Below are 27,072 nucleotides of genomic sequence, written 5' to 3'. Positions count from 1 at the left end.
ACCGGGCTGCGGTATGATCAAAATTTAAAGCTTCAAGGGGAACCGAGCTCGCTTATTACTTCTATATTTCAATTATCGATAGGTAATTCGTCTTTTCAATCGGGTTAAGGTGCTCGGGCTCGTCTTGATTGAAGGACTATTACCAAGAAGATGTCTGCTTTCGGCATATGTTTCAGGGAATTGACTCTTGTAGTGTAACAAAAACCAAACTTGCCAATGATTTATAATCGGTTACTACGCCACTAATATCGATTACCTGAAAAAAAGCCGGGATTCGATCTGTTACCATGTAAAGATCGAACAGAAACTTTATCGCACTTTGAAAGAATTCACTAAGCAATTTTACTCTAGAAAGAAGTAGATATTCTTAAAATTTTAGAAGATTCCTTGGAATAATTGTAATAGCACGACTAAGTCAAATTTCAAATATGTGTCCGTTTTACTATTATAGTTTTGTCAAAAGTTTCTTTTATATGCAATTCTAAGAACGTTTGTTTCTTTCTAGTAAAAAATCAATCAATGAATTCTGCCAAAGTGCAGTATAGGCTCCCTTTTTTGTAATTATTGATAGGAATAAAAAATAATTATTTATATTAAACTTTTTTTTTAAATCGGAAAAATATGCCTTTACGTACTTTAAGTAGATTAAAAGCAGAGGTGTAATTTGGTTCTTATGACAATTTATATTCCTCCATTTATAGGAAATTTGTTGGAAATACATTTTTGCCACTCGATGCATCCTTTCAATCATTAGTATATTATACAGGGTGTATCAGCACTGATGCATTTAATTTTAACCACATATTCTTGGGACTAAACTAAGTCGAAAAGTCCTATACTATAAGGTCTGCATGGAAAAGCATCATTGCTGAGATAGATCAATTTTAAATCGATAAATCAGGGATTTGATTCAACGGAAAAATTACTTTCATTTCACTTTCGTTGACAGTTCTCCTTTAAAAAACAAAAGAAGTTTGTACTTCTCTGCCGATCCGTATTGTCGTACACGCATATACACACACGCACGCAACTACGCTGATTATTAATATTACTTCCTAATCTCCTACATTTCTGATCCTGTTTTTGATGAAATTCATTTTCTTCCTATTTTTAAAAGGATCCTCGACAGCATCCATTTACATAATTGAAAAGTCTAAAGAATAATACGGCGTTATTTGTAGATTAATTTAAAGGCGTTTTATCTTTGCGGTGACACGACATATGAGCTGTTCTAAGGTAGTCAAGAAATAAGTATTATATTAAAAAAGCTATTATAAGAAATTTTATTTTTTTCTGTTTTTAAAAATCTTACTGTTTTATCAGATAGAGCAGTTTGCTGTGTGCATTATTGGAAGATCAAAATGTCTCGGAAATAGATTTTCAAGTAAGGCCATAGTCTTCTCTGGAAATTTCAATCTAAATGGAGAGGTTGAGGGATCCCTTTAAGAATAAATAAGCCTTTTTTCATTTTCTGAAGGGACAAGCCAAAAAATTAAAAATAATTTTTTGTTAATGCTGTAGATTATTATTCAGTCTTTGCACGCTCTTAGGTACGAAAATATTTCAAAGATAAATTTGTAAATGCTTATTTTTTTCTCTTCACTTTATTACGATTTGCTTGGTGAATTGTAAAATATTACTTTTTGGTGACCATATCAACTTATAGTCACTATAAACTAGAATCTGACCTAGCAACTGGCTAATTTTACTGGCTAGTCCATTTAGGCAGACACTATGCAAAAAGTACTAGGCAAAAAGGCAAAAACTATGGACAATCTACGACATAAAGAAAAAATTATTTTTAATTTTGTGGCTTGTCCCTTCATAAAATGAAAAAATGGCTAATTCATTCTTAAATGGATCTCTCAAGTTCTCCACTCTCTTAGATTGAAATTTCTAGTGGACTATGGTCTTACTTGAGAATCCATTTTCGAGTCATTTTGATCTTCCAGTGATGCAGCAAACTGTTCTATCTGATAAAACATTGAGACCTCCAAAAACAGAAAAACATACAATTTTTTATAATAGCTTTTATGATAAAATACTTATGTTTTGACCACCTAAGAGCAGTTCATATGCTGCGCCACCGAAAAGATAAAGCGACTTGAAAATTAATCTACGAATAACGCTATATTATTCTCCAGATTTTTCAACCAAATGGGTGCTATCGAGGATCGTTTTAAAAATAGGCAGAAAATGAATTTCATCAGCATCAGGATCAGGAATGTAAAACATTAGGAGATAATATTAATAATCGGCGTAGTTGCGTGCGTGTGTGCATATGCGTGTACGACGATACGGATCGGCGGAGAAGTACAAATTTCTTTTTTTTGAAGGAGAACTGTCAACGAAAGTGAAATGAAAGTAATTTTTCCGTTGAATGAAAGCCCTAATTTATCGGTTTAAAATTGATTTATCTCAGCAATAATGGTTTTCTGGATATTATAGTATAGGACTTTTCGACTTAGTTTATGCTCAAGAATAAGTAGTTAAAATTAAAAGCATCATTGCTGATACACCCTGAATATTGACTCGAGGATGGTAAGTACTTCCTGACGCTATATTGTGCCTGAAATATTTATTTTATACTTCGAATTGGTATTATGCTTTTCCGTTTGCTTTCGAAATATTTAGGGGAGAGTGGGGCAAAATGATCACTCGGGGTAAAATGATTCCTGAGGGTTTTATGGAAACTATTGATACTATTCGTTTAAACATTAATCAATATTAAAATATAAACTTCTAAATACACAATAATATAATATTGTAATGTCTATTTTTAATACGTAAAAAATTGTTAGCGTCATTTATGTGTTTTTCATCATTGTGCGAAACAGTGCCCCAAGTTGGCTCCGAACCTGTGGTCAGAAAGGAAGGTCTTATTCTAGAATAAAATATTCAAGGCCGAGGTAATAGGTAAAAGTGTTTTTTATTCAAATAAATAAAAAATATACAAACGTTTACAAAGTATTTTTATGTACAAGAAAAGCCGCGATATTTACAATGGCGAAGGCCTAGGGAATTTGCTGTCGTTAAATTCTAGGGAATTTCTTTTCGCAGAAGATTCCCTAGAACCCCAAGACTCAAAATTCCCCAGGAGGTACGCGGACTTAAGCCTCCTCGGGACTGGACAATTTCCCTGGGTTGTTCCCCAGCAAAATCTCCAGCCGAGGAGAAAGGCAAAGGTGGAGAAGAGGTGTTAGGGAAGGGGAAGTCCCCTTACCCTGCAGCCTACCGCTCCACAAGCTATAGTGGCTCCGAGCCACCCCAACCCCTAGGGTGAATTCTACCCCTCCCGTTACCCGACTCTATCGAGAGCCCTGGATGTGAGGGTCGGAACACTGGGTCCGAGGTAGTCCTCGGAGGCAGTGTGGAGGGGAAGGAGAGGGTTTAATTCCTCCCGGGAAGTCCCCGGAGAAATCTCCCTTTAGGAGGGAGGAAATGCCGCAGAGGGGAAGTCCCCTCTTGGTAGGCAGTGGGTAGTGGGTGATACTTACCAAAGTATGCTCCCAATGAGTTCGCCAGTGGAGGCGTTCTTAGATGGCCGTGGAGGCGCTGCCGATGAGGCGTCAAAAAGTGCCGATGAAGGCTTCGGAAACTGCTGCTGTTGCTGCTGCTACGCAGGCTGTCGAGCGAGTTTGGGGTGCGATGAGTCCTTATCAAGGACCCATCTATATAGTTCCGCGGCACGAAACTTGCCAGCGAGAGAGCTGCTCGTGGCGCTGGCCACCTAGTGGCCAGGCGCGCAAGCTGTGCCGCGGCCGCGACGCGCCAGGGCCAGTAGACGCGCAAGCGCGCCGCGGTGAGAGATAGAGTGAGATAGAGGTAGCGGCTATACGCTGTTGGTATAGCCGTCCCCTGTGAACGCAATAGAGATAGGGAGACATCGCAGAAAATGTGGAATCTACTTCTCAGCATTTTTGCTCCTCCCGATCTCGAACAATCATTTTTCTGTAAGATAAGCGATTTTTGAATCATATAGGAAATAAATGTGGGGATACTTTTCAAATCGCAAAATTGGGTAAATCATAATAAGGATGAACTTTTATTTCCTCTTAAAATTAATTTAAAATCGGCTGTGGTAAAATTTTAAGATTCGATGAAAGATGCGCAGAGCATTTTGGGCAAAACGATCCCATAAGCTCGAATTTATAAACCAAACTAAGCTCGAATCTCAGCTTAGCAATTTCTTAAGACGAAGATCAAGCTTAGCACTGTATTGAAGGTTACAGTGAGACAATTAATCGTAGCTAAAACCTTGCTAAGCTTAAGTTTCGTTTATAAATTTGAGCCATAGTGGATTCATTTGTAAGAAGCAGCCGGTGCTCAAAAAGTAGTAACGATGATGACAAAGAATGTTATTTTCATACAACAAACAGTTTAAAAACGAGACTTATTGAGAAGATTGGATCCAGTGTACTTTTTTCACGCTTCTTGCGCTTTAAGCGATTATACTTGAATAACACGTTTTCTTTTCATAAAATCCTGAATGTTAGCACTAAAATATGCTTTTCTACTTTTTTATAGAAAGTATTATAGCTTTTGTCTATCGTATCTATAAATATAAATTCATTATTTTAAATTATTCGGCATGGGATAATTTTACCCCACGGATGAGGGTAAAATGATCCTTTCGTAAGATTTACTTTAAATTGATTACTACAAAACATCTTTAATAATTTAATCGTCGCGACCACGTAGAAATATAAAGGAATATGTGATCTTCGTTACATAAAGTTTTTGCTATGTTAAAATCGATAATAGCGTCACTGGGAAGGGGTTTTCCTTAGGGGCATCATTTTTCCGCACTCTTCCCTACAAGTTAATTTTTGTCTATTTTTCACCCTTCGACGGCGATATTTTCACTAATTTTGCGTGTTGAAGTCAAGCATATAGCAAAAATTATATATAGCTGCTAGCTAATAAATGATAAATATAAGAACTAAAATATTTTTTCTCATAAATTGTTATAAATTTAAAAAATGTATTCTGTTTAATTTTTTAACATTCAATATAATTGTTTAAATTTTCTGTAACATTAATTTTTAATGTATATATATAAATAATTAGAAGACTGGGTCCGATAAGACTGATAGATTATTTTAAAACTTTACCTAAATTGATCGTAAATAATAAGAATTAATCAAATTGCTTAATCAAATTATTGAATGATTTGATACTATAGTAAAAAAATATATCAAAGATTGCCTGAAAAAACAAAAGTAAACAAAAATATTATTGAAATGGGCATCAAATTCTAAAGAAGCGCAATAACGCTATCTACGCAGTGCTGCCAATTATATTGCTCAGAATTTTAGGTTGGCTAAAGATTGCCTTCGAGCCTAGGGTAACAATTAAGAAAGGGTGGGGGTAACTGAGTGTCCTACTCCTGCTTGGGACTAAACTAAGTAGAAAAATACTATACTATAAGGTCCGGAAAAGCATCATTCCTGAGATAAACGAATTTTAAACCGATAAATGAAGGCTTTAATTCAACGGAAGAATTACTTTAATTTCACTTTCGTTGACAGTTCCTTTTCAAAAAACAAAAGAAGTTTATACTTCTCCACCATTCGTATTGTCGTACAGTTGGGTGCAGAAATCTTGGGTCAGGCGAGGGGAAGAAGGAATCAGAGGGGCGAAGGGATTTCTAGGGAGTTTGTCGGTAACTGTCAAATGGCGCGATTAACCCTTAATTTTGGGTCGTAAACAAAAATAATATTTTCGGAAAACGATTGCGAAAAAGAAGGAAGCGTTTTAATATATAACAGAGAAGACAAAATATATCAGATGAGTATAAATTAATAACAAAAAATGAGAATTATTGTGAATTTTTAAGGAAATTTACTTTGTGAATATTTTATTTCTGTTATAGGCTGAATCCTATTCTTCATGAGTTTAAATCGCAGGAAAGAAATACTTAAAGACCAATGAATGAAAAAGGACTGATTTATAAAGCATTTCTGTGTGGCCCAGTCATTTCAATAATTGTCACATAATGTTATAATAGTGAAATGTAAGCGATTGCTGTGTATACAAAGAAATTTTATTACAAAATAATAATAATGTATGATAATGTTTTGATTCCTATTAAAATAAATTAAAACTAGTTCAATTAAAATTAATTATTTTAATTTCTTCCTTAACCACATACAGATTTTATACGTACATAGTAATTATATACATATTCTTGTAGAATCTATCTTTAAGCTACCCTAACAAAATTGTAACTATTTTAAATCTACATGTCATAACTATTTGCTTCAATGATTTTTATTATTCAATGTGAGACAAATTGCGTAGAGGTTCTGCAAATTTCTTATGAGTCTGTCACATCCTTCGACATATTACCTTGTATGATATTTATATGCCTCCTTTGCACTATTTTCTTCTAGTCTATAACATATAACATATAACAATAATTTTATACTCATTTTTAAATACACGCACAGATAAGATGATTATGCTGATATGTAATTAATTTTATAAATATTCGAATGATTGTTAAACCATTGTCTTATTAAATTTGGATAATGGGCATTTGAATGATGCTATTTAAATTGGGCCTCTTTTCTGTGAGATATGTTCTCATAATACTTGGATAGATAAAGTTCCTTAAAAGTTATGTGTATAATACTGAATTAATCTTATTTTTTAGCTTCAAGTAATTTTCCAGCTACGTGTTTGAATATACATTTTGAATATAGAATACTCTTATTTCCTTACTCTTATTATAATGTTGTCAGGATTGATAGAAAGATATGTCAATAATCTGAAAATAATAGGATATACGCATGGCGATTGGATAAGTTAAGGTTTTAGGACAGATAAATTTCATGAATAAATAGGAATAATAAAATAAGTATTGCATATTGGGAATGGATATCCAAATATGTAGCTGGGAAATATAATTTGAAGATGAATACAAGATGAATTCAGCAGTATACATAAACGTATTGGTCGACAATATCCTCTCAAATGGAAGGAAAAGATATCGTGTGGATGAGGTGCCAAACATATTTAAATACAATAAGTCCAGTGTCCATTCTTCAAATTTAATACAGCAATAGTTTATCAATCATCCTAATTATTATAGAAACAATTAGACATCAGAATAATCATATCTGAGAATATTTGAAAATATTTAGAGAATTATTGGTATATGTATTGAAAACTAGAAGAAGGAACAATCAAGGCAAATAAATGTCATACGAGAACGAGATGTGGAAGCATGTGATTGATCAATAAGAAATTAGCAGAAACTTTATACAATTTGTCTCGCATTCAATAATACGAATCATAGACGAAAATAGTTATGACATGCAGATTTAAAATAGTTGCAATTTAGTTAGAGTAGCTTAAAGATAGGTTCTTCAAGAATATGTAATTACTATGTATGTATAGAATTTATGTGTGGTTAAGGAAGAAATTAAAATAATTAATTTTAATTGAACTAGTTTTAATTTATAATAATAGGAATCAAAACATTATCATACATTATTATTATTTTGTAATAAAATTTCTTTGTATACACAGCAATCGCTTACATTTCACTATTATAACATTATATGACAATTATTGAAATGACTGGGCCACACAGAAATGCTTTATAAATCAGTCCTTTTTCATTCATTGATCTTTAAGTATTTCTTTCCTGCGATTTAAACTCATGAAGAATAGGATTTAGCCTATAACAGAAATAAAATAACCACAAAGTATATTCCCTTATAAATTCACAATAATTGTCATTTTTTGTTATTAATTTATACACATCTGATATATTTTGTCTTCTCTTTTATGTATTAAAACCCTTTGTAACATTATTCCTGTCAGTGTGAGTGGCCACTCACTCTACGGGTTTTTCATTACCTTCGCCCGTCCTTATCTATCATTAACAGGGCGCTAGTTGGTCAGTTGGGTGGCCAACAACCCTACGTTATCATTGGAGTCTTTCGACTCCATTCTCTATGCATTTGGACGGTAGCGGTAGCCAGGGTCGCTCAGTATGCTAGGTCGTGGAGAGAGGGGAGGGTTCCTTGCGGAAGTCCGAGCCTCGCAGACCTATCTGCTGAGGGGCATACATCTATCCCTCACCACTCACACACAGGTGGTGGTGAGGAGTGCGGGAACATGCGGTATCATTGCCAAGCATAGAGTTTGCCAGGAGCGGACTACCACGGAGGCAATTTTCGCGGCTCATCCAGCCATAGCGCAAGCCTATGGGATTACGGAGGGCACCGGGACACATTCCAACTGGCTAACTACGCCCCTGCACAATCCACTATGCATTGGCCGGTGTCCAGTCATGTCGTACGTGCAGGCTGGCCTATAGCACACGCCTCACGTATGCGAACGGACCCATGGCTGTCTGAGTGCCGCGTCACGCGCTACCAGCACGCACGGACACATCAGCACAGTCCCATAGTCGCATTCCGACCAGTGCTGGTAACTCGTGGAAAATACCTCTCCCCACCACGTCGACCAAGCTCGAAGGCACACATGCATCCGTCATCCGTGAGAGATCTTTGCACCCCTAGCGGAGAAAACCGAACTATTAGGTGCCCACTTGCACTCATAGCGGAGAAAAGCGAACTAGTGGCTACCCACACTGCCATTTGGCATATCTGTGTTTCGGCTACCTTCGCTGGACGTCGATTCACTTCGGGTGCAAGCGAGAGCGGTATAGTTTCATCGCTCCTCTCTTTCTAATTCTTATTTGATACCTCTCGGCTACTCGGATTCTCTTTCGACTGACCGTGAGGCTATCGGCTTCTTTCGACAAGTTTCGGTAGGATTCGGGAGCAAAAAGGAGCGCGACGTTGATTCTCGGACCTCTCAGTCTACATAAAATGCTGCGTTTACCCAACATTTCGAAGCAAATGGAAATCTTTTTCCTAAATAACTTCTTAATTGTTATAAAATGTTTATATGTAGCCATTAAATTATTAGATTTGATAATAAATACAAACATGCGTTCTTATAATAAATAATAATGAGTTGAGGTAAAATAAACTCAATTTTTTTGTATTAATCTGGTAACAAATGCATTTTTACATTTATTATTGAGTCTAATAAGTTAATGGTTATTAAAAAAAATTTCGTCGTAAAGAAAAAAAATGAAAAAATCTTAACCTCTGCCAAGAATCGAACCCGACCCTGCCGCGTGAAAAGCGACAAGCTTACCGTCTGCGCTACAACGCTCACTAGGTGTATCGAAAGCAAAACACCCTTTTACATATTGACTACAATTCTTTCATTAACTCGTCATAAACAATCAAGAATTAGCTGCAATAATAAATACATTTATTTACACACCATTATTGCACTAAATTTATTATGTTTTTAATTTGTAGCATTCATTTTGCATGAAGATACGATAGTTTAAAGGTATCCAAGCAGTACTTTAAATACGAAACTATTCATATGCCCCATTATCATAAATTAATTAAGTAATATAATAAAATATGTTTCGTATAATCGAATAATTTATGACAGTGAAGCATATGAATAGAGGTTTCTATTTAAAGTACTGCATGGATACCCTTAAGCTATCGTATTTTCATGCAGAATGTATGCTTCAAATTAAAAACATAATAAATTTAGTGCAATAATGGTGTGTAAATAAATATATTTATTATTGCAGCTAATTCTTGATTGTTTATGACGAGTTAATGAAAGAATTGTAGTCAATATGTAAAAGGGTGTTTTGCTTTCGATACACCAAATGAGCGCTGTAGCGCAGACGGTAAGGTTTCCGTTTGTCACGCGGCGGGCTCGGGTCCGATTCTTGGCAGAGGTCAATATTTTTTCATTTTTTTTCTATACCACGAATTTTTTTTTTAATAACCATTAACTTATTAGACTCAATAATAAATGTAAAAATGCATTTGTTACCAGATTAATACAAAAAGATTGAGTTTATTTTACCTCAACTCATTATTTTTTATTATAAGACAGCATTTTTGTATTTGTTACCAAATCTAATAATTTAATGGCTACATATAAACATTTTATAACAATTAAGAAGTTATTTTGGAAAAGGATTTCCATTTGCTTCGAATAGCTGTGTAAACGCAGCATTTTATATAAACAGAGAGGTCCGAGAATCAACGTCGCGTTCCTTTTTGCTCCCGAAGTGAGCCAAATGCCAATGTCTCTCTAAAATTTCTTATGTACAAATGATTTAGTAATTTCTTTTTTTTTTTTTAAAGGGAAAAATGCATCCTAGTAGACTTACCTAAAAGAAAAAGAATATATATATATATATTCTTCCCCTTCTTTCTAAGTAGTGTGGGACTCACTATCTCTTTGTTCGACTCCATACATTGACAACAATTTGTATACAGATAACTATTACTAGTTTCTGTTTCATAATATTGCTATTAAGGAATTGAGCTGAACATGGATTTATCAGATAGCGCCTACCCACTAAAAAACCCTCAATTACAAAGTGTCGCAAGAGGCAGACATTGTTTGTATTTATTTTTAAATGTGTCGCAAGAGGCTGACATTGGTATAATTTTTGTTAAGGTGTCGCAGTAGGCAGACATTGGTTTTATTTTTATTAAGGTGTCGCAGTAGGCAGACAATAGCTCAGTCGTTCATATTAAACCCTGATCATCATTATCATCATCATCGCTTTTATACCCATGAAGAGTAAGAGTCCTTTCATTTGCTGCACAAGTTTTAGCATATAAATAATTTGTTGCAGTTAACAATAAATGTCTTTTGGTTACTGGCATAGTAACGCTATTAAAGTTTGTACACTTCAAGTAGCTTTTAATCACGCATATAGAATTTAACGTTGCAGATCTAATACTATTTCTTTTTTTCGTTTTCACATCAGGTATTAGTGAAAAACAGCGCTCGGCTTCTGCATTGGAATGCGGTAATGATCGGACATTGTTAAGAAGCAATCGCAGTTGAGGATACTTTTCAATTCCTTCAGACGTTAATTGAGAACATATTGTTATCCACATTTTATCAAAAGAAAGTTTAGACCATGCAATTCTTTCATCCGGCGATTCTTTATGAAAAAGAGAAAACTATTCATTTTTTAAATCCGTTTCATTTGAAATATCGAAAATATTATCGATTTTTATTAATACTGCAGCCGATGAATGTCGGTCGGAATTGAAAAGAGCAGTTTTATAATCGAAAATTGTTAAATTTTTGAAAAATCATTATTGAATGGAAAGCGGTTACGGATTTCCTAAGCAGATTTTATTAAAAATTGCAAGCAGTTTTTCTTTATGTCATCAACTTGTATTTTGGTTAGTGACTCTTCGAGTAATTTATCTTGGAGATATTCTTCGCAATCAGTTACCAACATTTATATCATCTATATCCATAATATTATTTTGATTGGAGAAATTGATATTAATGCAGCCTTCTTCCATTATTACATATTTTAATAACGCAGGCTTAATAAATGTGCTTAATATGGAAAATAAAATTTCTATAGATTTTGGCTACAATAAATGAATTTTTGTTTCCCGAGACTGAAATTCCGCAATTAAAAGTATTGAATTTTTCTAATACAAAATGCAAATACGCTTTAGTTTCAATGTTTTGCATATATTCATATAATTGAGTAGCCTGTCTATTATTTTCAGAGGACTGCTCTAATAAAAATGCACGTAGAATATCCCAATTTTCTAATACTCGGTCTATACATTTATGGCGAGGAAGCCATCTAGTTTCTGCGTATCTCAAAATACTTGATATTTTCGGAGCGAAACAATTTTGAAATTCACGAAATGTAGCCGTTCTTTTAGGGCTTTCATGTATGAAAGTCGCGATATTTTTTATAAACTCTTCGTGTACCGAAGGAATCGCTCTGCACGCGGCAGAAGCCGCAAGTTCCGATAAATGGCATATGCATGGGACTGTAATTACTTTTGAATTTTTTTCTATAATTTTTGTCCGAAAAGACGAATTTCTTCCTATCATAACGGACGCGTTATCACAGCCTATAGCTAGTACTTGTGCTAAGGGAATTTGTTTTTTCATTAATTCATTATTGAACGCGGAAAATATCTTGTCGGCAGAGCAATCTCTTGCATCAAGGTTTATTAATTGCAAGAGCCGCGCTTGTATTTCTAACGTCGATGGTTCTATATAACGAACCATTATGGAAAACCATTTATCGTTGGTGATATCCGACGTTTTATCAACGAATACGGAAAATTTCGTGTTTTGCAGCGTTCCCTTCAGTCTATTAGTCTCTTCACGACAAACGACGTTATTGACTATTTTCGATAAATTAGCGCGTCCTAATTTTACAGCTTGTAGGACTAGCGGCTCCTCGCCTATACTTTGAAAAAGATCTATCATCGCGGCACTGGCAGAATATGGAATATTGTGTTCGACAAAGAATGTAGCTATTCTAATTTCCGCGATTTTCACGCGATCACGAAACTCGAAATCAGGTTTCTTTCTAGTTTCAGAATAGCTACTAGTAGAAGCTTGCGGAAGACCACGATCGCCAACTGTTACGAATTTATCCGTATTTCTTTGGTGTAAAATCGACGACTCGTGCTTTTGTATTTCCGACCGAATACCCGCTGCACAAAGATTTTTCGCAAAATAAGCAATAACATGTATACTTGTCTTCCGTAATTTCTTTCAACCACTTCTTCCAAGATAGATGTTTGTCGTATAAGTGATGTTGAAATATTTTCTTATTCGCAGGCTTCTTATTTCCTGCAGTGGAGGGGGGGGGGACTTCCTTGTTCTTTTTTCTGTTGGACTGGAAGAATCCGAAGACATTTCCACAACACTTTCTATCACTTTTCACAATCTCAAACACAAAAATATAAATTTTGCAACAGTTTTGACTGTAACAGATTTTAGGCAACTGTCGTGAATGCAAAGGTTTCGTTTCCTTTTATATATTTATTATTGTATACAAACACAGCTAGCAATGACAAAATTTTAAAAATTTGTTGTTTTGCATTTTCATGTTACAGTTAAATTAGTATTTCTCAAGAAAAAATGAATTACATTATCTGAATTTGAACACGCGACCACAGGAGCAGTAGTCTCGCGCTCTAGCTATTCAGCCGTACGCCGATTTGCATAAGCATTATTTTTCAAGTACATATATAAGGAATGAAAAGATATTAAGAAATATTGACGACGATTTTATAGGGAAGGAGAAAGCACTGTAATCTCAGAATACAAAATTACCTTAGAAATAACTAAATTCATTTCATAAACGTATCTACCAATAAACTATGCATATATGGGCAAATTTTTACGGTATACCTTCAATTAAAGTTTTTTCTTCAGTCATCATGTTAACATTTGATTAATTAAGCATGAGCTCATATTTAAAGCCAATAGTATTTGTACGTTTAGTTTTAAAAATGCCTAATAAAATACCATACATTGAAGCTGAATTATAACAACTTTAATTTATTTATTACCTAAATACATTTATTATAATCCCATACAATTGTTACATAATGATATTTCATTTATGCATTTAATGTAAGTGGTGCGGTGTGGACTAAAAATCAATTTCATAAAAGTCTTAGGAACTGTGGTATAAATCACACCAATTATGCTGTATGATATGATTGATTTATGGGCCCATCAGCGAACAGCCAAATAGGAAACATTTGATGATGCTATTTTGAGGTATTTCCAAATCACCACTAAGTCAGGCTGCCCTTTCTAGTACATGATCTACGGAAATAAAGTGGGAAGTAAAATTTCCCACGAGTTAATATCACTATATAAACTGTATACTTCTTAGGCCGTGTATTCGGGATATTATGATCTCGTTAGTTAGTCGTATTTAAAACTGTGTAGAGTGACATTGCGTGTTTTTGTGCCACAAAAGGATTAAATACAATTATGTAAGTACTTTCAATTTTTATATCCATATTATAATATAAAAGTTGTTGACTTTATTAATTCAAATTATTATCCGAAATTATTAAAAGTATAAAATTTTAGAATTAATATATATAGAACACACAGTACTGACAATACATTTTCAGTATTAAATTTTTTATCTTTTAATCCGTTCATTATCAGTATTAATGATTGGTTTTTTCCAGACATAATTCTTATTACTGTTACTTAACGTGTTAAAACAGCCTTATTTTATATTTTATAATATTATAGACAACTGAAAATAATTTCTAATAAATAGCATTTTTGAAACTTTAACAAATGCAAAAAATACTTATGAAATTAATTAATTCTTTTATTTTCATTTCCAGAACCATGACTGAGGAGGATAAGCTGCTTTGTAAGTATGAATTTATTATTAATGAAAAGTTATCAAGTTGAACGTTTATTAATTACTCCTTCAAACTTACAGATACCGAGAGAGAAATGCTGCTCATTCTTTTGGAGCGAACGAGCAGGATTGAGGGTCTGCTCGTTGAGCAGCAGAAGCAGCAGAAGCTGCAGGAGAAGCAGCTGCTGGAGTAGCAGCAGCAGCTGCAGAATTTGACTGCTCAGCTGCAACAGATGCAGCTGCAGCAGCAGCAACAGGCCTACCAGCCTCAAAGACATCGGCGCGATTATTCAGGTAAATAAAAATTTTCTTAGTTAGCCCCTTTGCAGCTTAAAACGTAGCATGTAACCATATTCCAATTAGATTATCATTGATTTGGCACGGGATTCAAAATATAGAAATTTTATTATTTATGGGTGTGTGGTACAACTATAGTAACATTACATAACTTCCATGTTCAAATCGTAAAAACTTAGATTACAGTTTCATTTATTTGTCGATAATACGTTTGAATGTTTACTAAAACGGAATATAATCGTAATAATATGAATGCATAATGTTTCCTAAATTGTACTAATTTACATCCTAATCAGTTGTGTCAAACAGATTTAGAATAGCATATCAGATTATATAAATTACATCTATCCCCTAGGTACCATGATAGATTTTATATTAGAAAATATTTTCACATTGACATATACTTTTGTTGCAGATCGAAGATCGTTTGGAGGTCAATCGCGCCGTAATTATTACAGCCGGCCGGACAACTGTCGCGCGGGGCCTCAACCCCCGCAGCCTGCAAGAGGGTATATTTGTTATTTTTAAATAACTTTTTTTTAAAAATAAATGTTTTATAACGAACTTTAATTGTATACATATCATTTCTTAGTCCTTACACCTGTTCCAGAATATTGTGATAAGTAATTATTTTGTAGTCATTCAGAATAGCTTAATGTAGTTTATTCAAATTTAATAAGATTGCACTAGATTTGAGTAGATGTGTACAATGCAATTTCCGTAGAAATTAATAATAATTTATCTTTATCTTTGTCTTAAAGTCGTTTACCCTTAAAATCAATAGGTAAAACAAATAAATCATCTAATGCCAGTATAAGTAATATAAGATTAAATTATTTTCAAATAGGTGAACGCAAATGAAGGATATATTGACAGGAGGACACAAGGATTATTGATACATAAAACATGGAAAATGCTGAAAAACATATTTATTTAAATTAAGCATGTAGATGGTAATTTGGAATTACGAAGTGTTTTACATGTTTCAGAGTACTTGAAATTTTGTTGTAATAATCGATCATTCCAACAATGTATAGCTGTTTAATATTAAAAAGAGAAAATAATTACAAATTGAAATAATATAAATTTATTGTAAATGACAGCAAGCTATTTACTTTGCTCGATGTCTCATGAAATCTTAAATTATACATAATTTATGAGAAATACTATAATACATATTGCTAAAACGATAATTAGTTTATTGCAAAGCATACATTAATTTTCATAAAAATTTATGAAAGATATTCACTTGCTTTTTACTGTAAGTAAATTACAATATTGATTTCTCGATAAACACTCCTTTTCCTTTCGAGAGGAACATAGGTCTTGCATACTATCATAATAATAAATATAGTACAATGTTATATTAAAACCTTATGTTTATATTGAGAGAATTTTAATCCGCTGACAGATACGCAACGCATTGGGAGAGATAGAAGAGTGAGAGAGAGAGAGAGAGAGCAATATTCGCGCTATCCTACTCTAGCGGAACAGATGAGTGAAAAGGATTTTAAACGAAAGTTGAGAGAGAATCCGAGTAGCCGAGAAGTAAGAATTAGAAAGAGAAGAGCGATGAAACTATACCGCTCTCGCTTGCACCCGAAGTGAATCGACGTCCAGCGAAGGTAGCCGAAACACAGATATGCCAAATGGCAGTGTGGGTAGCCAGTAGTTCGGTTTTTACCGCTAGGAGTGCAAGTGGGCACCTAATAGTTCGGTTTTCTCCGCTAGAGGTGCAAAGATCTCTCACGGATGACGGATGCATGTGTGCGTTCCAGCTTGGTCGACATGGTGGGGAGAGGGATTTCTCACGAGTTACCAGCACTGGTTCCGACTGCCTGTTATGGCAGTCTGCGCACGACACTCGCGCAGCCTGCTTGAAGCGCGTAACTAGCGTTCAAGCCAGACTCGATGTTCAATCTCCCCTCCTCGTGGGGACTTATAGACATGGTCATTCTTTTTAGGACTCCCCGAGGCCGCTTCTCTTTATCTCAGGTTGCCTGGGTTGTTTGGCATGGCCCTGCCTTGCTTTCCAGGACAACCTGGACATCGTTTCCTGGAGCGCCGGTCTTTTCATCCGGGCCTCTGCCTGTCAACGGGGTCTATCCTTAACGTTAGCTATAATCCACTCGTGAGCCTATCTCACGAGTCGGTAATGTAGGGATTAATAATATCCACTCTTCGGTAGCTTTTATGTTCTTTAAGGTTGATTCAGACTATACGGCACGGTCCGTTCCGTCTACGGCACGGCACGGACCGTTTCCAGCACGGTAAGTTTTAAAACATGTAATTGAATATGCCAATTCACACTATCCGTCACCGGCCGTTCCGTTCCATCACAGAACAGGCCAACACCGTTCGGCATTCTCCGCGACAATGTTTTGATGAGCGGAGACGGAACGGTTCGGTACGTAGCGGTGCTTGACTGCCAGTGTGAATATTGAAGCGGTAAAGAGCGGACGGATCCCTTCAACAAAATGGACCAAGAAAAGTTAATAGAATTAGTGAAATCTCACGAAGCACTATATGTAATGACTAATTCCAGATACAGCGACAATAATTTCAAAGATAATATATGGAAAGAAATCGCGAAAAACTTGAACCAGCCAGGTAAGTTGTGAAAAACTTATTTTAATAAAGAAAAACAATATATAAAGTACACAGAATAATTCTTTTTCTATTAAATGATTTCATCTTACCATGCAACTCGACCATCTGTAACAAAGTATTGTTTAAAGACATCTCTTACATTAAATGCGGTACTTGGGGCACTTCCACCTTGTCGTCGTAAATTTTGTAAGTTCGTGCCAGTAATTAACTTTTGGTTATCTGTACAGTCTTGATTTTCTGTACAATCTCGAAGATAATTATGCAATATGCAAGTAGTTAATATAATTTTATCTGCATTTTCCGGTTTCAATTTGAGTCTTCAATTGTATAATTGGAACTTTTGGCTTAATATACCAAAAGCATTTTCCGATACTCTTCGAGCGCGTGAGAGCCTATAGTTAAATATTCTTTTTGCTCGATCTTCATGAATTTGCGAACCGGGATATGGCCTGAGTAAATATGTTTTTAGGGGAAATGCTTCGTCCCCAACAATAACATAAGGCATAAAATTTTCCGTATTGGGAAGAGCATTCTCTTTTGGCACTTGGAGATCAGATCTTTCCAGAGCTCTACCCAATTTACTTTTAGCAAATAGGCTTCCATCACTATTTTTTCCGTATCCTCCTATGTCCACTGCGATGAATTTATACCGTGCATCTACTAGGGCTAATAGGACTACTGAAAAGGTCTTTTTATAGTTAAAAAACTGAGACCCACTGTTTGCAGGAGCTTGAATTGTGACGTGTTTTCCGTCGAGAGCACCTATGCAATTTGGAAAGTTCCAAGTAGTCCAAAATTGTTCGGTAATATTCTTCCACTGTTCTGTTGTTGGTTGTGGCATTGCTATTGGCATCTAATTTTTAATTATGATCTCACAAACTTCGTTTAATATTTTGTTAACTGTCGAATGGCCAAGTCTATAGCTCGTAGCTATCGTTCTATAAGAATCTCCAGTACTTAAAAACCTATAAAATGAAATTATAATGATTATACTATATTATAAATATAGAAGGATAAAATAATTTCATAATCGTTTCTCAGTTTAAAAACGATTCATGTTCTTCACGTAGAGTTAAAATTTTAGCCTAGTCGCATGAAACAGTATTGATGAATTCTAATGAAATTTAAATTCTCGTTAAAATTATTACTTATTTTTGGCAGGATCCAATAGCGCATCTTCCTTAAGATCTTCTGTATGCAACTCAAACCATTCGTATAAATCTTCAAACGAACAATTTTTTTATGCTACAATTTTCTGCATAATAACAGTGTTGAAGGTCTTGCAGAATGTTTCTGAACATTTACACATTCAAAGGATTCCATTCCTCAATCATGTAGTTTTACATTAAGAAACCCTTTAATTACATTTCTATTCCATCAGATAAATAGTGAATCCTAAAGAAAAATATATAGGATTAATACTATCATTTAACAATATTTTTTTAAAAAATATAAAGTATCATTATAAGAGAAAGTAATAGCTGTTATTCGACAATCATGCATAACATGCAAAATTCTACTATAATATTGAAACCTCTTTTAATAAACTGTACAGTCGATTCTTAGACTGCAATAATTATTCCTAAATCAGTTTCTCCAAAATATAGGCCAAGCGATCAAGAAGATGATACATCACTGTATCAAAGAAAAGCAATTAATACTGTTGCAGATTATTTCAGTAGAATTAAATAATCTTTCTTCTTATTAAGAGTATCTAAAAAATTGATGTGCACAATATAAAATCTTTGCACGTAATAAATATCCAAATATTATTCTAATAACTTATCCTGCACTCTCTGGTCTATCTAAAGGCTGTTCAGTTAACAAAAGATCATCCTCTTATGGTTCAGCTCGTAAATCTTTAAAAATTATATGGCTGAATAAATTCTTTTAAAACACACACATCCTGGACTTATGTGATATGGTAATATTTAAAACTCCCTTCTCATAACTCATCTGAAAAAGTAAAAAATACCAACAAAGTAATTTATTCATTTTTATTTATTTATTTCAAATACTTATCTGACAGATCCAGAAATTTTCTCCACTGTGCATAACCTCTGACACTATTTACTGACGTTTGACAGTCCAGCGTTGCCAGCTACTCAAATTTAGGAAATTCGGACGATTCGGTCGGTAATCTGCAATACCGGCTTTTAACCAATGTGAAGTTAGCGTTTTTAGGTCATTTTATCGTTAGGACAATTTATCTTTAGGTCATTCTCCTACCCACCAACAATATCAATTTGCTAGACTTTCCTTTATTATCGACTTGATATATGCATGCATGTCAGCTAAAAAGAAAAAGTTTTGACTGAATGATTCATTTTGTAATTAAGCTGAGGAGCAATTGTAATAATGTACAATATTTATTAAATATCCACCTAAAATGCCTTCCTATTTTTAACCTGTTAGTAATTTGTATTAAGAAATGTCAGGTGGTGCTCAATTTATACAAATAATGTTAATTGTTTTTCAGTGGAAGTTTGCAAGAAAACGTGGAATAGCCTTCGCGATTCATTCAGAAAATCGTTAAAAAAGAAACGTGAAACAAGAAGTGGACAGGCCGCAACCAAAATGCGAAAATGGAAATTTGAAGACGAAATGTCTTTCCTAATTCCTGTGATGCAAGAAAGAGAAACATGCACTAATTTGAAGAATATTAGCGATGACGAGAATGAAGATGATCCAAAAGGCGATAATAACACAAATAATATTAATGAAAGCTTAAACAATAATAACGATGATGACGCAGTTATTGAAAATGATAAGGATGACGAAGAATCGGACAATGAAAATAGTACAAGTGTAACGGAAAAGAAAGCTAGTACAAAAATTATGAACAAAAGATATAAAAACAGACAAAAGAATCTCAAACCGAGCCAAATACAGCATCTGCTGTAATGATGAAATACCTATTAGAAAAAAATCAAGTGTCAAAGCTCCTCCACTGATTCCAAAACCAATTGCAATAGATTCCTTTCTTACCAGCATTGCAGAAACAGTTAAAACCTTTTCGCCGTATTACCAGAACATTGCCAAAACACAAATATTTTCAATTATTAGTGATTTAGAAATGAAGCAAATCATGCAAAAAGAGCCATATTGCCCACCTAATACATCTTATCCTCAACATTATGCATCAACGAATTTTCACAGACAACCTCAAACATTTAACTATCCAGGGCCATCAAATATTAATAATTTACATCCTCTACCTTTGCCATCACCATTATCGACTATATCAATTTCAAGCCCTTCACCATCGGGATCTGCTAATTCAATATCATTATCGACGTATTATGATTTTCCAAATACGTCAGAAGCAAATGTACCTAACGCATATTCAGATGTTACAAAACAATAAAAATAATTTTAAGTAATTTTACCTCAAGCATACTGCTAGTCTTTCTATAGCTGAAATTCTTTCACGAAAAGACGTATTTTGTTTTTTTAAATAGAACTCGATTAAATTTAATAGTTCAAAAAATTTATTTTTCGACATTCGAAAATATTGATAAAATTTATCGTCATATTTTAATAAATCTTTGAACAATGTCCAATATTCTCCTTCCACCTTTCTTTCTTTCAAAATTGGATGTATGCCCCATCTTCTTTTACGATTTCTTGAATTTTTTGCTTTATTTTCTTCTTCATCTAACAGCAGAGTCATTAAAACTAACTCATCATCACTTGATGAATCCATTTCGACGGTCGGTTGTCAACTGACTGATGGTTAACGAAAGAAGTATGCATACATGTTTAAAATTGCCGTACAGTAACCGGTCCGTGCCGTGCCGTAGACGGAACGGACCGTGCCGTATGGTCTGAATCAACCTTTATTCGGTATCTGGTATACGTGACGGAGAACTTCGTTACACCTTCCTTCTTTTCCGCAATCGTTTTTCGAAAATATTATTTTTGTTTACGATCCAAAATTGAGGGTTAATCGCGCCATTTGACAGCTACGGACAAACTCCCTAGAAATCCCTTCGCCCCTCTGATTCCTACTTCCCCTCGCCTGACGCAAGATTTCTGCACCCAACTGTATTACTCGGAATATTTTTCTAACACTCGATTTCAATCTTAACATCGACCGTGCCGGTTTTAACTGACTCGTTCTGATGTGAACAGTCAATTACAAAGAGCGGACCGTATTGCAAAAAGTATAGGTAATCGAGCATTGGTTTCGACAGTTTTTCTCCAGCATAATATGAGTGGAAAAACTTTACATACATATCATAGAGTACGGAGTAGCGAGATTTCGTGAAATCTGTGTCGAGACGATCGTACGGATAAAATTCAGAATTTAAATAGACTTTAATATCACGTACATCGCAATCGCTAAATTTAAGTACATTCGAGTATTGATCGTTCATATTTTTTCTAAACGCCAGTATCACGAATCGAGGCTTCTCCAATTATGTAGCCGCTTTCACAGCCCATGTATGTCGCTGTATTTGAGGTAAAAGGGGATATTCGTAGAGCTTCCAGGAACGAAAAGCTATGGTGATATTTTTATTCTGCTCGATAATGCGTAGAAATTGTAGTTTGGTAAATTCATTTAAAGTTACGTGGGGCATTCTGCATTGCACTCGGTGCAGTTCAATCCCAGAATCGGTAAACTTGTTCGAAGAAAATATTGAATTTATATCATTACGCGCTCGTATGAGAACGAGCTCATGGCGTCCATTGATAACGCCACGTGTGTAATCTTCGCAGAATCCCAACAGCATATGCAGGGGAACGCAAAAGCTGAATGTGTCAGCAATATTTCAGCAACATTTTCATGCTCTTGAGTGGCAACGAACCAGCCAAAATGACGTAGACTCATACTCTCTTCACTGCTTAAAGATATGAGATTCTTCATACTGGTAGTGATATTAACGTGTTTGCACCGATCAATTTCAATACCGTTCAATTCATAACGAATTTCATCGAACAGAAATGCCATGGAATTAGCGTCGAGCATAACTTTATCCGTCAAAGATGTAGTAGCAGCACGAGTACCTTCAATCAGCTTCCCCTCTATGTAGAGGTAACTGTCACTGGGCAAAAGAATCAAATCTTACTGTTGTTTTGGGATACGAATTTCATCGCTATTTCCCAATGATGTATTCGCATACGGATTGTAAGCATGTTTTTCAAATTTAGTGATGCGATTGTCGTACGCAGGCTGTGCGGTAATGTTCAACGGATCCATGATTTGTTTTCTTCACAGTCAGACCCAACGAGTGTAGAAAATTTATATTTTTTCTTGTCAACACTTTTTCGTCACCGATCACGTTGTTCCCTATTTCACTCTGAGCTGATGTATTCAGCTCTGTTGTAGCTAATCGACTGATTGGTTCATCGAGTAATGTTGGTTTATAATCATCGGTATTCTTATAAATCCACATCTTCTAATGTGTAATCGTACGGTGATGTCCTCCTTTCCAAAATTTACAGGACGATTATCTTGATCGAGAATACGTAATGTGAGACGATCGATTACCATTGCAATGACTGGCAAGTAAATGACGTTCTTCGGTGTTTTCGAGATTTTATAACCTGGTGGAACGCTTGGGAAAAATTCGTGGATGACATGTCGTGGTCTGCCGTTCGTATATGTACCAGCGGTAATGCTGCATTCGATACGTAGAATATTTACTTTTAAAATATTCACAGGTTCGTCCGATTCAGCCCAAGTGTTTGGTAGGATTACGCGGTCTGACGAAAATCCTAGCATAGAACCAATATTATTAATTTTTGTAAAATCAATAGAATACTTACACATTATTTCACTTTTCAGTGTGTTATTATTGGCACGCAGAATAATAACACCCACAAATAACAGACTTCGCCTGTAAAAAAAAAGACGGCAAGTACATAAATAGTCCAGCGTAAGTAATATAGTGAAATAATATTTACAATTAAAAAAATGAGTGAAATCCAAATGTTAGGCAAGTATATATTTTTATTGTGGCAAAAGTTAAAATTTTGAAAAAAATAGTAACACAAAAAAGTTACTCGTCGGTCCCGTTATACGCAATGGCATAAAATAGCCACATTTTAAAATTATGTGAAGCAACGCTTGTATTGTAAAGTAGCGACTTACGTATGAACATTACGGGCCCGACAAGTAACTTTTTTGTGTTACTATTTTTTTCAAAATTTTAACTTTTGCCATAATAAAAATATATGCTTTCCTAAAATTTGGATTTCACTAATTTTTTTAATTGTAAATATAATTTCACTATATTATTTACGCTGGACGATTTATGTACTTGCCGTCTTTTTTTTACAGGCGAAGTCTGTTTTCTGTGGGATTTCATAACGTTTTGTAAGAATATAATAGTTTAAAGAAAATATTATTATTTTAATTGCTACGCAATATAAGGGAGGTTTCCAACTTTCCGATCATTTTAAATAGCAGCACTTATCTAATCAAAGCATTAATTTAATAATGTGGCCTTTTACTAGGCATTTCTTTTGCTTTCGAATATAATGGAGCTTTCCAAACTCCGTATATAATTCCAAAGAGAACTATTTGTGTAATCAAAACATTAATTTAATAACGTCGTCTCTTAATATGCATTTAGAAATATGTTTACTATTATTTTGTGTAAATAAAAAATTAATCAAATTCACAAAGCTTCATTTTGAAAACTTTAAGTATTACTGTTATAAATATTTTAATATACTGTATAATACTTGATTAGGTAAACGTATTATCAACAGACAGGGTGCTTAATTATTTATGAGCAAGTGTAACAAAAACGATTGATATTATTATTTCTAATGAGAAGCTTATATTATGTATTAATGGTCTTTCAATACACTACTTATCATTATTTTATAAATCTTAAAGGGAGAAGGAATTGCAAGGACCTGAAATTGCATATTAGTGATAAAAATTTGGTCGATTTGTGATCTTTTAGGAAGGTTTGGTTTTAAAAAGAAAAGTTGAATTCTGGTAATTTTTCTAAAAAAGTTATGGCATTTCATGGTAGTTTGAGGTTTACTACACAGGAACAAAACTAACAGAAATCCCCAAAAGCCATTAGATGATGGTGAATTAGTTTCAAATTTTCAATATTAATAGTATTTTCAGATTTGGCTATTATATGATAAGGAACAAGAAGAATCTTTTAAACTGTCTCCTATATTATGGGGATTTCTTAATCTTTACATAAACTAAATGATAAGCACTTTACACATTTTGAAGGGAAAATGGCCTGCAAGGCTCTGATTGTACGTATTATTGATAAAACTTTAGTTAATATCCTAAATTTTGGAAAGTCTGGTCTTATACACATGAAATTTGTTCTATACCCTTTTTTGTGAAAAAATTAGAGCAATTCATTGTCTATTTTATTTTGCTACAGTTGATTAATAGATTTAAAAACTGCATAAGCTGAATAATAGACAATAGAAATACAGTTTTTTTTTTTCTAGAGACTTATGGCCTAATATCCAGCAAGTTTTTTAAGATATTAAATATTGTATTCAATATGTTCTTTGACAACCGTTGAGCTTATTATACATTATTCGTCAAGCATTTGTATTTGCAACTCAAAGATATTTCTACAGTTAACCCATTCAATATGTACAGTCAAAAAGATATGTTTATTGCCTTTTAGCCAAACTGATGGTTAAATGTTTTAAGATGGTGTGTGTGGAATGTGATCTTTGCAAAATCATGTCAATTTCTAAACCATCAAATTTCACTTTAATAACAGATAAAAACCTATTTTTGCAATCTAAATTTCTTATATTCAAACATCTTATTACCTCTGCATTTTGATTGCCTCAGCTAATGCAATTGCTGACACTATTATTTTTATTAATTGTTATCAATTAAACCAGATGTTCGCTTTACTTATTAACAGACTACAGTTCATTTGAAAACATTTATTTTCACATAAAAATACATATCGTTCTATTTATTTTATAAGACCACAAGTGATTAGCTATTATTTATTAACAGAATATTGACACTAATTTACTAAAAGGTCATATCCTAAATTTGGAAAATTTTTTAGGAGAATAAATTTTTTTTACTCTGATTAGGGACATGTAGATTAACATTTGTTTTTGATATTCTTTTATATTATAATTTAATATCGAAGAATGATTGGCAAATATTAATCTAATATTCTCCTATCGTAGTAATAGAAATGTTTTATTGTCATCTGAAAAACTGTCCGAAAGGGGGATACAGTCTTTTAAAGATTTGGTATTGATAAGAGTTTCAAGATAAGCAGAAATTAAACATCCATGTTATTAATAATTTGAATGCCTATAAGTATAGCATATGATTTTTAATTACCTCATCAGTTTCTGTGAATTAATATATTCCTGATAATGACTGATTCACATTAATATGTTGAAAGTAAACTTCTCACATTGGCAATGTTGTAAACATTAATCTCAGTTAATCTGGTCAGCTTTGTCCTCAGCAATGAAAATAGAAATGTTTTACTTTAATTGAATCTGAAAAAGAAATTCCATAAAGTTCCACAAAGTATATAACCTCCTGTATTATAAAATATTATATTTTACTTATGTAATAATGGATGACTCTTGCTGTCATTATTTATTGAATTTATTTGTGATTTTGAAAAGTTAAGATATTCATTATCACCACACAATGAATAACCTCACTGCATTAAATACCATAAATACACAAAAGCACAAAATTTCACATTACATTACTCAGTATTCGCCGAATTAGTTATATCGATTTGATTTGACAGTTCACATCGAGCTGTACTATATGGCTATGCATGGCCGGTTTTGTCGTTGATATGTAACGTCCCCCTCCACCTGGAAACAGAAACTGTAGCAATAGTGTATTCGAATCTACTGCACTCGGTTGAATTGTGGACAAGATAGCGGAGGAACCAAATCGTGCGCGTTAGCTCAATGCGCGTGCACCCCCACTACTGGGGCCAGGGAGTCCAGTTCTAGGTTAAGCAAAAGTACAAATTAAGATTTCGATTCATTCTAATTACTTCATTAAATCAAGTCACATTGTTTTTCTTAAATCGATTTGTTTTAACTCTGTTTGAACTACTTTTATCCCGTACTTTAGTTAGTATTTAATTCGTAGCTTTACTTTTGTTGTAATCATTATTTCTATTATACTTATACTATTTTGATCATTTCCTAAGTGAAATTATTGTCTACATTCTTTCACATTTCCATCCTCATCATCAAAGAAGTCCATACTCACCGGAACGCAAGTATAAAACCCTTAATTTCCATTCATCTGAACAATCGAATCGCAGCCGGTCCCGGGTAAACTAATCAATAGGTATAGTGCCCGAAACGGAGAATCAATGAATAATCCCTTTGTACAGTAAAATCAGTCCTCGCGAGTCCGGATGTTACAGATATTAGCAACTAACTTTAGGGCGAGAGAGACATTTCTCGGGGAACTAGACGTCACAGACTTTTCTAGGGGAATTAGATGCTACAGACGTTCCTAGTGGCATAATATGCTACAGACATTCTAGGGGGATAAAATGCTACAGGCATTTCTAGTAATTTTGATCATTTTTTGACAGAATCGAAATCAGAGAATATGATAAATTAAGCTTGCATTAAGGGATTTTAATGTTTATGGTCTTATTTTAAAGCTTTTGTAAAATGTTTTAAAGTAAAATAATTCTCAAATCATGACATGTATAAATTCATATAGAAAAGTAGTTTGAAAATAATTTTGAGGTTAGGGCGGCTAAACTTGCTGTATAAAATAAGGTAGTGCCTCGACAGCATCAAGAGATACGGTAGTGTCTCGACGGCAAGTACATATAAAAGTAGACAATGACATGTCTATACCGCCGAGCACTACCGTGTAACTTATACAGCAAGTTTGGCCGTCTCAATTTTTAAACCAATTTATTTCAATGAATGATCAATTGTCA

The 27,072-nt window shown here is 34.0% G+C and overlaps 3 protein-coding genes across 5 annotated transcripts in view; 2 read left to right on the top strand and 1 right to left on the bottom strand.

Moving 5' to 3' along the window:
• The window catches only part of LOC136777994 (lysosomal acid glucosylceramidase-like), a 232,896-nt gene that overhangs the window by 8,171 nt on the left and 197,653 nt on the right, over positions 1-27,072 (top strand). The window lies entirely within an intron of this gene.
• LOC136777963 (zinc finger MYM-type protein 6-like) lies at positions 10,602-13,297 on the bottom strand. Its single transcript, XM_066734540.1, has 3 exons — positions 13,270-13,297; positions 11,555-12,566; positions 10,602-10,776 (listed from the first exon to the last, which is right to left on the bottom strand). Exons 1-3 carry the CDS (start codon positions 13,295-13,297, stop codon positions 10,602-10,604), a joined length of 1,215 nt encoding a protein of 404 aa, XP_066590637.1.
• Positions 17,029-20,528, top strand: LOC136777962 (uncharacterized protein DDB_G0293860-like). Its single transcript, XM_066734539.1, has 3 exons — positions 17,029-17,161; positions 19,641-20,061; positions 20,153-20,528. The coding sequence occupies exons 1-3, from the start codon at positions 17,029-17,031 to the stop codon at positions 20,526-20,528; spliced, it is 930 nt and encodes a 309-aa protein (XP_066590636.1).

Source organism: Prorops nasuta, unplaced genomic scaffold (genome assembly GCF_024137725.1).
Source record: "Prorops nasuta isolate Cenicafe-Biocafe unplaced genomic scaffold, Cenicafe_Pnas_1.2 PNAS00013, whole genome shotgun sequence".
Taxonomy (NCBI): domain Eukaryota; kingdom Metazoa; phylum Arthropoda; class Insecta; order Hymenoptera; family Bethylidae; genus Prorops; species Prorops nasuta.
The sequence above is the reverse complement of the archived record's forward strand: the minus strand, read 5'-3'. Positions and strand labels throughout refer to the sequence as shown.

Coding starts and splice junctions, on each gene's coding strand:
- LOC136777963 (XM_066734540.1), bottom strand. CDS start 13,297: ATGACTGAAGAAAAAACTTTAATTGAAG. Junction 12,567..13,269: donor AGAAAAAACTTTAATTGAAG/GTATACCGTAAA, acceptor ATCTTTGTGCAG/CGGGTATTCGGTCGGAAATA. Junction 10,777..11,554: donor CAAAACATTGAAACTAAAGC/GTATTTGCATTT, acceptor CGTGATTAAAAG/CTACTTGAAGTGTACAAACT.
- LOC136777962 (XM_066734539.1), top strand. CDS start 17,029: ATGGACCAAGAAAAGTTAATAGAATTAGTGAAATCTCACGAAGCACTA. Junction 17,162..19,640: donor GAAAAACTTGAACCAGCCAG/GTAAGTTGTGAA, acceptor ATTGTTTTTCAG/TGGAAGTTTGCAAGAAAACG. Junction 20,062..20,152: donor AGCCAAATACAGCATCTGCT/GTAATGATGAAA, acceptor CTTTCTTACCAG/CATTGCAGAAACAGTTAAAA.